We start from the raw sequence: 11461 nt of genomic DNA on the forward strand, positions 1-11461 counted from the left end.
TGGCGAAAGATTGGACTACATCTCATAGACAGTCTAGATATGTGATGCATATGATGACACTCCGTTGCAACGATGTGCATGAGAGGGTTTCCATACACAGCTCACTAAGATCAGTTGCCAAAACAATCTCCAATTGAACATTTTTTTTGTCATAAAATTCTTTTGAAGGGCTGTTTTCCTATTCAAAAGCAGAAAAGAGATGCAATTACCACAAAACCATGGCAGAAGCAACAGAGTGAAAGGGAAGAAGACAACATAAGTATGGATCACTTATTAAAAGGAAAAGTTGGAAATATGCTAGGCATATAAGAAGCCTCACTACCTTGACATCCCTGTGGGAGAGGAACTTCCCCAAGTTGTGAATAATCAACCTCAGATCTTCAACCTGCCAAGTCAGTGAGCTTATTACAACTGCAGTTATATAACATGCTTACGATAAACTTACAAGTGACAAAAGGACCCATTCGAAGGTAATGTAGCCCACCCAGTTCCTGTCGAAGAATCTAAATGCCTGTTTCAAGTTTAAAAAGCCCATCTCAGAATTGCAGGAAATGTTTTTTGAGCTTGATGTTTGATTAGATAAGCAGAGATGCAGTTCATTTACACACCTGTAATAGTTCTTTATCAACAACCGACTCCTTTGCGGCAGCATCAGACTTCTCTGACTCAGCCATTTGATCATTGCTCATTTGTCTCAGCTGTTTTATCTTCACTCTTTACTTCCATCTGTGGGTTCCTCCATTTTGTTTATGCCATCAGTTGTCTCCTTGTCATGCTTGCCTTGCAGATCAGCTACCTCTTCATCATTTCCTGCCTGAAAGTGGGAAGTATCACTAGAGGGAATGCAGAACCCAAGCATGCTTTGCAAGTGTTTGTCTCAACCAAAACACATACGTCTCAGATTCCCACACCGGGGCTAAAAAGAATAAACATTGGATGCAGCAAAGCCAAAAAATAAATAAACCAACAAATCAAACACTAGAAGAATTCCTCAGTACACGAAACCAAGACCCTAGGCAAGTTGAGGTAACTAGTTGTTTTATTAAAACAAATAAAAATTCGACCATATACATGAAATCATATTACAACATAAGCTTTTATTAATTTAAAGAAAAACTACCTAAACTGGAAACTGACATGTCTGTCAGGTCAAAAACAGATACAAGACACCCAACATGACTACTTTTAGAAGCCTGACTTTATGACACATCCACACAAGCATATTAGAGATATGCTTTCATAGTTTGCTGTAATCATTTACATGTAAATAAAAAAAAAAAAAAAAAAAAATCAATAAATAAACAGAGTAAGAAAAAATAGTAACCTAAAAATTACTTGTTTGTAACAAAATCAGCCCACTGTAAAAAGCAATAGTCAAAACCTCAAAACTAATCACTAGCACTAAAGTGTTGCTGCAATAAAAATAAGTCAAACATGAATATTAATGTTATTGAGAAAGAATAAGGGGGTGAGGGTGAAAAAAAGAAGTGGAAGAGGTCAACTCGTATGGCTAGGAGAGAGACTCATGATTCAAAGAAGTCAATCCACCCTACCCAAAAGAAATAGTTGGGAGGAAGTACTTTCCACATCCAATTCATTGTGTGAGAAGAGACATGAAATGGATATTATGGATAGCACAAGTCGTCAATTCATGACAACTTTGTTTTGGAACAAATGTGAACTACAACTGCTAGTACGAATATTCTAAAGCCATATAATGTCTTTTGGGTGGATGAAGGGAGTGAGCAGGCAGTATCCCAACAGCATTTAGTATCATTCCACATCGACAACATGCTTCAATAGAGAGTGTGGTGCGAACCAATGTCATTCTGATGGGATCACACACATCAGAATGATTATGTTGCACGTGTTCCATTCTGTTGTCTTCAAGATCAGTCTTGTGCATTGACAACATGTTCCATTCTACTGTCGTTGGGGTCAGGCTTCTTCATGATTATATCACACACAAATTGGGGCTTGAAACAATAAAGGGTCTATGTCACATAGGATTGCAGACAGATTTACTTAGACTATCATTTCACATCTGTTATAAGGGCTGAGATGTATTACAGCCAATGGCTAGGATTCAACAGCAATTTAAGGTTCAATTTACTATATAAAGGCTTTTACCATCCGATTAGAGAATCAGAGAGAAATTACATCATTTTCCTTTTTGAGACCAGAAGTGGAGTCATTTTGATATTCATTGCTAGAATTTACTGTAGATGCTGGAAATTACAGTTACAGCTGAGAAAGTTTCTCATAACAAAAGATCATGTTTTAGTGCTTGGAGTTTGCACAAAATTGCTGGAAATTTTGGTTGAGTTGCCGTAAATTTGATTCTAGTGCAGAAATTAGGTTTAATTGCCTGGAAATTTGTGAATAATTGCTGATTCCATAACTATTTTCTGTGATTTACAAAAATCGGTGTTGCAAATTCAATGTGGACCTTGTAATGTACAGTTGGAACTGGAGTCTGGAGATGGCAATCAATCAGAACCATTTAAAACCTAGATTGGCTGCAAGTGCAGCAAAATAAACTCAAGAAAGAAGTACACTAAATCACTAATACCTGAGATGATCTGTTCACCCCTAACTTCCAACCAAGTTAGCATTAGATTAGATCATCATTCCTCTAATGATTAATCATAAATTTTGATCTGAAACTTCCATTAAACAAAAATCACAACCACACAATAGTCATGTAGCACAAAAACACGAACTAAGAAAGTACAAAAGGAGCCAAGACTACGTCAAGAAACCGATTCCAGTGCTGGGAATCTTGCATATCAAGTTGGGTTAAATCTTTCACATGTCTGTTAAAGAAATCAACTATAGATTTTAGTGAAAAAAATACCATCTGTATATTTTGAAATTCAAGAACCTAAAGACAAATTTATTATGGGTTCTTTTTTTTTTTTTGGATGGATTAGAAGATACAAAAATACTAGCAGTAAGCTCCTAAGAGCTGACTGAACCAAGGAGGAATCATCAACCAAGGGATCTCCACCATCCTGAGCTGCATTCCATGGGCCTCCAATTGCCATGAAGGAACGATCTTTCCTGAGAATTGCAAACCTCGGGATATTATTAAGATGGGGTATCCTGTCATCGGAACTTTTATCAGAACACAGCTCCTCCACAGCATTGCTACTGATACCACTCATCAAGATCACCTGAAATGGAAAAAAAAAAAATTGTGTTGAAAATTTTTTAAAGGATAAAAATATAGTGAATATTAAACCACAGGGTGGGAATGCCATTTAATTCTTGTAAATACTGCAGCCAATGAGCTCAATGAAATGAATCACTACCCATAAACTGAAAATTGACCTTTCAATCCCAATGCAGGAGTGAAGTGAATTCAGTTGCAAAATGAAACAAAGGTTGGAGCTATGCATATTTTATTTCCTGGGGCAATAGCCATGCTAAGTGCCCTTCCCTTGTTAGGGAGTGTCTTCCCATTGTTATGGTTGTGCCTCTTTCATCTTAATAAAATGTGTCGTTCATGAAAAAAAAAAAAAAAAAACAAAGACAATGTATCAAAAGCATTCCCAATGAACAAAAGTAATGATGCTAACCTCATGGCCAGATACATACAAAGAAATTTAATGGTGCTAACCTCATGGCCAGATACATGCAACAGAAACATGAGTTAAATAATATCATTGGTTCCCAACACATTCTCAGTTAACGTCTTTCAAGTCACGGCCTTTATGTAAGTAATTAAGTTACCAGGATGGTTCTCTTCCAAAAGATTACATGACTATTTATGGATAGTGGCCAATGAGAGCCTGCCTTAAAATTTCCACAATCAAATTTTTTTTTTTAATCATGTGACCTATTATTTATATTTTTATTGGTACATTACCTGTATTTTTGATACGGTATATATTTATCTTATGTAACCTACTATTTATAGCACATGACAAGTCTCTCAAAGATTCACCTTTGCGTTCCATATGGTGCTTTTGCATTTGGGATTTCCTGGCTCCTCAGCCAATGGCTCCGCAGAAGGCTCTTTTGGCTCCGCTCTAGCATCTACTTCAATGAGGTCATGCTCAAATCTATTCCACACAAGGAGAAACAATAAACTGTTTATTCTGAACAGTTTCTGCCATAAAGAAATCCAGAAGCATAAAAATCTAATCTTAATCCCATAAAAAAATGATGAAAAAATAGCCCCATTTCCGAACTCTCCCCCAACACATAAGCAAAACTAACTACGCAACCAATAGAAAGAAGGCAGATGACAAACTACATTGCACTGTAACAGGGCAACTTAAAAAGAGAAGATACCTGACAGGAGTGTGTAATGACAGATTCAGGTTTCCCTTTGGCCAATGCAGAACAATCTAAGGAAAATTGAGAAGATCCATTACAATACATACTGAGTACACAGTTCAGCTTAGATTCAAGACAAGTAAGATAGCCGTGACTTGCAAGCAACTGAAATAAGAAAAGTCATACCTTGGTGAATTCCATATTGATAATTTTGGATACTGCTTGCTTAAGGCTAAGTAGTCCCTTTCAACGTCCACCAAACAGGATGGGTAAACCTGAAAATAGAGTATAGTTCAATTATCCCACCTAATAAACTCCAAAGACACCACGATCCCCATATAGAGCAAAAGCAAGAAGTAAATGAAGCAGATTGTTTGAATAAGCTCTAGATGGAAAAAAGGCAAAAAAAAAAAAAAAAAAACCTATGAAATATTGTGGTTGTTTCCTGACTCTCAGCTGTTTGAAGTGTTCAATGGTTGTTTCTCTCCTAAAAGAATCTCCTCGCATGACATTGCTTTTGTAGCTTCATCATATCCGTTGTCAACACCAACAACAAATAGAAACTAGGCATAGCCACAAACAAAATGCATACCTTAAGCTGTATATAGATGATCATAAACCAATAGCAAGACCTATACCAAGTTGATCCTAGATTTCCATATACAAATCCCATAAATATCTTGGTGTATTTAGAAAAAAGTGTGAATCTAAGGAATTCCAGAAGAAAATCTAGAAAAGAGGCAATGGGCAATTGGTTCAGAATTTTCTCATGAAACTTCAAGGCTGAGATGAAATCAGGAAACAGAACAGGAACCTAAGAAGCAGCCCTCAGACCCAGAGACTCACAGTAGACTAATTTCCCAATATCACTGAAGATTCACAGTTTTACCTTGCAAACATATTCTCTCCTTTTTCCTTTAAGGGGTGAATGACGCCTTCAGCATGACAGAGCACACAGTTAGTTAAGAAGGCTGGACCACAAATGAAGCAGCAATCTATTCAGAACTATAGCAGGATGCAAGAAAAAAAGCATCAAGGTCCACCGATGCAAAGCCTCCTGACGTGGAGAGTCTCGTCGTAGAGGTCTATCATCCCTTATCAAAGAAGAACCATGGCGATCTCTAGCAATTCTTGGTGGAGTTCGTTCACACCTAAGTTCAGGTCCACATTTAAGTTCACGTTCTCTCTCCTTGTCACGGTGCTCTCTTTCTCGCTTCCTTTCTCGTTAACGCTCCTTCTCTCTTTCACGTTCTTTCTCTCGTTTACACACATGCTCGCAGCGACGCTCCTCCTCCCTCATGTCGAGGTCCCGACAAAACCCACCCCTATCATCTTTCCGCTCATCAACCTTCAATCCTCCAATGCATGGATGCCCACCACGCGACAGAATGCTACCTGGATATTTGTACTTAATCGACGTGCCATGGAACCTTTTTCCCGCAATATAATCCCAACTGGGAGGCAAGCCCACCCCATAGCCTGCACTGGAAGATCCTTGTGCATAAAGGAGATCATCGACACTTCTCCTGGGAGCTGCACCTAATATGGATGCTGGATGTTGTCCAGTGTATGAAGCACTACCAAGGATAGATAAATTGTGATGATCAGCATCCATTCTTCCACCATACGCGCTAAGATCTTGGGATCCATGATGAACTGCAGCACCCCTTGCTGCAAGATAATCACTTGGTCTGCCAGAAATGCATATGCTACTCAGTGCAGTAAGAAATGGAAGCTTATCTATCAAAATAAAGCATAGGGCTGACACCATTTTCCCTCACAAAGATTTAATCTACCAAGCATGGATTGAAGTTAGGCTGACACTTCTCATTTACAAAAATAAAAACAGATGGAAGGAAAAGGAAACATATTCAACATCATTGCATCAATCAATACATGGTAAACAAGGATTTCAAGTGATTAATGTCAAACAGTAAGCATGCCATCTATAGAACCATACCTATTACTTCCATCTAGAGCAGAAGCTGCCATGGCATGCCTCATATCAGAACCAGTTTGCAATGATTGAGCTTTCAGAATTTGCTGCTGTCGAGCCAATGATGCCTGGTGATAGTTGTACAAAGAATTAGATAGATGGCTAAAAGTTTAACACTGACCCTGTCTCAATACCCAAAATAACCAAATCCGGTACCTGGTCAACATGGTCGTGCATCTCAGACTGTTGCAGTAACCAAAAGAAACAGAACAGAAGTCAATTATTATTCTAGGGAAAGAGATAAATATGAATGAACATTGCTAAATGAAACAATGCCAGAGTACCTGACGCTGATGACCCAGACCAACAGAATCAGCGTATCTTCTAGCTGATTCACTCTGTATGTCCCTCCCACTATTTGTTCTCTGGTGCTCACCATAGTGGCGGCTGTCTGTAGTAGCATAATCAGAAACTTTTGCAGCAGGGATCTGATCACCTTTGTGACCATATCCATGGTTTGATGATGAGACATAGACATAGTCATCATTTTGTAACCCCAAGCTGGATCCTAGAGCACCAGATGCAAACTTAGGAGACTCACTCAGAGCTGAACCATAATCAGCACGACCAACCTGTAGAAGCACACATTGTACTTAGAAACATCAAAGGCATATTATGCAGCATATATAGTCATACTACAAAAATAAATATAGTCAATCCTCCTGAAATAGAATCCTCACTTGCAAATGGTCTACATACTAAAAACAAATACCAATTTAACCAACAAGCTAGCTTAAATCCTACCATAGCATACCCATACAATAAAGGTGAAAGTGAAAAACCCTTTTCTCACATAACCAAGACCCAAACCAAAAGAGATTCTATTTTGATATCACAAAGACTTAGACCTTACTCCTGCTCAATAAAACCAATATTACAAATACCTAGACCTTACTCCTGCAGTCCTGAGTAATAAAACCAAAATAGTACCTATCCAAATGAAACAATTTCAAGCGGTCCTATGCAACTTAATATCCAAATAAGCACCCTTTAATTAAATTACCAACAAAGAAATAAGTAATCCTACAAACTTCTGAGGCTGAAGCAACATAAGACTGATGGTTTAAGATACCTCCTTAGTTTGTGCATCAGCAGCATAACATGTTCCAGGATTATAGCAACTAAGTACTCAGAAAAGAGAGTAAATCCATATTGGATCTCTTAAAACAAGTAGAAAAGGAAAGAAAGAAACCTCTATTCGGTGATAAATTAAAGGCCTATAATTGACATCACAATGAACATAAACAAGAGTCACATCACATCAAAGGTTGAGAATCCCAAATGGTGGACAGTATGGGGCCTGGTTCATAATTTGTTCACAAAGAGTAACAATTTGACAGAAACTTATGATGAATTGCCCAAGTTGCATAATGTAGGAGCAGTATCTAGAGCTAATTTGAGTGTTGGAGCACTGAAACAGCAGTTCTCAAATGTTAGGAAGTTGTGATTGCCTGACGCAAGAGCACAATTCTGATGCAAGAGCAAGAGCACTCTGAAGCAGGAACAGCTCCCCGGGTGAAAGGTTCTTTCATCTAAAGAACATGCCCATAGTATTTCATTTGAGATAAATAGCTTCAGAAATGAAGATGTTCCACAAATAGCACTATATCATCCATGAAGGAATAATCAGGAAATAAATTGAAATAAAACCTTTTGACCACTGCTCAGATTAGATGTTCCATACATGGCTCCATATTGTCCTCCATAATGAGCTGTAGGAGAAGCATGGGTTCGATATCCACCATATTCTGCTTCTTGAGAAGAACCCAACATGGATGAATGCCGAGAGGGTATTGAAAGTTGGGACCCTCTGTCAAGGCCACCAAGAGAACCTGTAGAATAACCAGATCCAGACTGCAGACGACAATAAAATGTCAGGATAAAACAACATAATAGAATTCCGAGATTTTACATAGTCTGACTCGAGTAACTACCTCATTATATTTTACCAACAAGATTTAAATGAACACTTCTGCCCAAAAAAAAAAAGAAAAAAGTTCCACAGTATGTCGATTTGCAGCTTGCCCATATGCTGGTTGTGATGCATATGACTGTTGCCGATAAGCATTACCAACCCTTGAAGGGTACATCTTAGTCTTGCAGGGCAGAGTGTATCCTGCATCAAAAAATAAAAATTATAAGAAAAGACAAGTTACCTAAATCATGCAATTCAGTGAGCAGAAACTGCGTGGACAGGGCATTACATCTTCTCCATAAGAATACTAACTTGTAGTCGTTGCTTGCTAAAGAAAGGCCCATCTCATCAAATCAATTTACTTCTATATAATTATTAATGAAGTTAATGATTAAAAAAAAAGTAAGATGCACACTAATATGTGCTTGCTATGTGAGCAAGATGCAGAAACAGTAGAACATTTGTTCCTTCATTGCTCCTTTGTAGCTAGTCTGTGGTTCAAAGTCCTCACCTTAGCTAAGGTCTCTTGGGTGATGCCTCTCCCTATGGAAGACTTCTTGGCTGCTTGGCGTGCAGCAGATGGTGTAAGTTTGGGAAGGAAGAGATGGAGATTGATCCTTCTTGCAGTTTTTTTGGTCCATTTGGTAGAGAGGAACAACCAATGCTTTTGTAATTGAAGTTTAGCTGTGTCGGGAGTATTCAATAGAGTTATTCTTCTGTTTCATGATTGGGCGCCGTGAGAGTTTTGTTGGGGTTGTCAGTTGTGGGGCTCTCGGTTCGGATCTTCCCAGCCATGGGGCTGGTTGTTGTTGTTGTTGTATTTTATTTTTGTTTGTTAGTGTTTTTCCTAGGTTTTCCTTTCTTTTCCTTTTCTGTTTTTGATTTTCCCTTTCATTCCACTTCTGTTTTGTTTTGCTTTTTTTGGCTTTTGCCTAATAAATATCATCTTTCAACCAAAAAAGTAAAACTCTCACATGAAGGGAAAAGCATGCTCAACGTGCAAAACCAATAAGGGACACCTTCCTTAGCAAAAGACTAAGACACTTAGCCTCATGATGAATTTTATAAATGTCAATTCTAGACTTCTAGTAGACAACAATCCCACTTGAAAGCAGAGAAGAACTCCATGAACCCAGTCACCACATAGACGTCCGCAAAAGACCAAGATACTAGCCTCATGTTGAATTTTTAAAATGTCAATTCTAGTAGAAAAAACCACAATTCCACTTGAAAGCAGAGAAAAACTCCATGAACCCGGTCACTAAATAGATGTCCATGCAATGACTTTCATAAGTTCCTTCTGACAATGCAAAAATCCAACAAGGAATTATAATAATTTCAGAAGCTAGAGCATTTGCCTTGTGCTCATTATACTCTTTCCTTCTAATAAACAGTGTTATGGGTAAATCCGAACCGAACCGCGTCGAGGCCAACGTAGGCACCAATGCTTAAGGCCTCGGACTGACGCACATGCGACTCAAAATGAGTGTCCGACATGAGGGTTCTCGCAACACTATGACACCGACTCGGTCTTCATGTCCGAGTTGATCCGTTCATCTCCTCTGTCCGAGTCGATCCTCTACTTTGTCATCATCCACCTACCCATGGGCTCGGCTCGGATCACTGAGCAGGATCCGAGCCAGGAGGTCCAGTAATGCACGACCGGAGCTCTCATCCAAAGGACTATGACTCTGGATCAGAGACCAGGGCCCTACCTTCAGCCTTTAGGCCTGAGACCGAGTCTAAGATGGGCATGCCCAATAGGCTGCGACCATGAACTCCGACTAAGAGATCCATGGGATCTGGCTATGGGCTCGGATATGTTAAGTCTGAGGCCCAAGCAAGGTTAGTCTCGTCGTGAGCTCGGGGGACCGAGTTGCAGGACTAGCCTGAGTAGGAACGTGGCCGAAGATTTCAGAGGTACAACCAATAAAGCATATGGAGAGAGTAATCCGGTGCATGATCTAAGAGTAATGGCCAATATCTCCGCGAGCGTGACATCCGCTTGATGGAGTATATTGTGCCAAGTTTAACGGCATTGAACCCTTTGATCCTCAAGTTTAAATACCAGAGAAATCCATTATAACAGGTACACAATATCTCACACCGTCTCTACTCTACGCAACTTAGACCCGGATTCCCTAGCCTGACTTTGGCATCGGAGGGTCCCCTGCTTGAGCCAGGGTCACCATTGGTTACCATCTTGTGCAGGTCTAGGGTTCGCTCCATGCACGCAGAGCTCGGCGGAGGGTGGTCCAGATTCTTGCATCAACAAACAGAAAGGAAGATATCACCAGTGCCACTCCTGGCCACTTCATTGTCAACATTGGTCACACATTTCCATACAAAACTTCCATAAAGTTCAGCTTCACCAGTCACACACAATTCTTTCTATTTTCTAATCTCTGCTATTTTTTAAGGCCACCTCCTAGTCCAAACTCTTTCCACAAGGCATAAGATCACTTCAGACTACATATCTCCACTATTAGGGAAGCTCAAGATGTCATCTTCTTTATCTTACCACTGGTTTTGCTACTCCATTATTGTTTGTCGGTCATGGATTTTTTATTGGTGATCTGAATTTCATTACAAAAGAACAAAAGCTACAACAAACAGGGACAACAGAACCTCAACAAGACCAAAACAGGGACACCACAACAGCTCCTAAAGAGAGAAACAAAACAAAACATCACTAAGAACATAAAACAGGAACAGATAGAGCAGGCTTATCTCATATCCTGGATGATGAGATTGGAACCCTTAAACTCCAGACTTTGCCAACCTATCAGTTGCTCCATTGCATTCACAAGGAATACGGGCAAGACACATTTGAATTCCGCCGCAAAGGTCTAAAGCTTCCTCGATCTGATCAGAAACCCTCCAGGGGTAACATCCAGACTTAATTCATGCTGTTGCATTGGAAGAATCCCCTTCAATAAAGACAAGAAGAAAATTCAACTTGGAAGGCAAGAATCCAGACAATTCCATGCGACTGCTTCAGCAAAATTTGAGTCTCTAGCCCCAATGGCCGAGAGAATTCCACCGAAATAGAACCTGAGCTCTCTCTCAATACACCACCAATTCCAGCTAAACCAAGGATAACATATGAGCAACCATAAAAAAGAGGGGGCTTCCACCGAAATGCAGGCTGTTGTGATGCAATCGCCCCATGTCCCACATGCGTGCATGCTGCACGTGTACAAGAAAATGACCACTTCCCTTTTTTAGCCGATCACTGCTTTCCTTTTTCTTTCTGATCTCTAGAT

General features: G+C 39.5%; 1 protein-coding gene across 1 annotated transcript; it reads right to left on the reverse strand.

The window, feature by feature from the left end:
• Positions 1–236: 236 nt before the first annotated feature.
• LOC131231013 (protein SHORT ROOT IN SALT MEDIUM 1-like) lies at positions 237–11327 on the reverse strand. Its single transcript, XM_058227086.1, is given in 15 exon segments — positions 237–511; positions 609–814; positions 2753–2816; positions 2962–3176; positions 3950–4067; positions 4300–4355; positions 4440–4559; positions 5174–5219; positions 5328–5975; positions 6245–6348; positions 6437–6463; positions 6565–6852; positions 7931–8134; positions 8299–8396; positions 10978–11327. Coding segments are annotated over 14 exon segments (2109 nt in total). The 5' UTR covers positions 10994–11327; the 3' UTR covers positions 237–511; positions 609–709.
• Positions 11328–11461: the final 134 nt, after the last annotated feature.

The sequence above is a fragment of the Magnolia sinica genome, chromosome 2, assembly GCF_029962835.1.
Source record: "Magnolia sinica isolate HGM2019 chromosome 2, MsV1, whole genome shotgun sequence".
In the NCBI taxonomy this organism is placed as follows: Eukaryota; Viridiplantae; Streptophyta; class Magnoliopsida; order Magnoliales; family Magnoliaceae; genus Magnolia; species Magnolia sinica.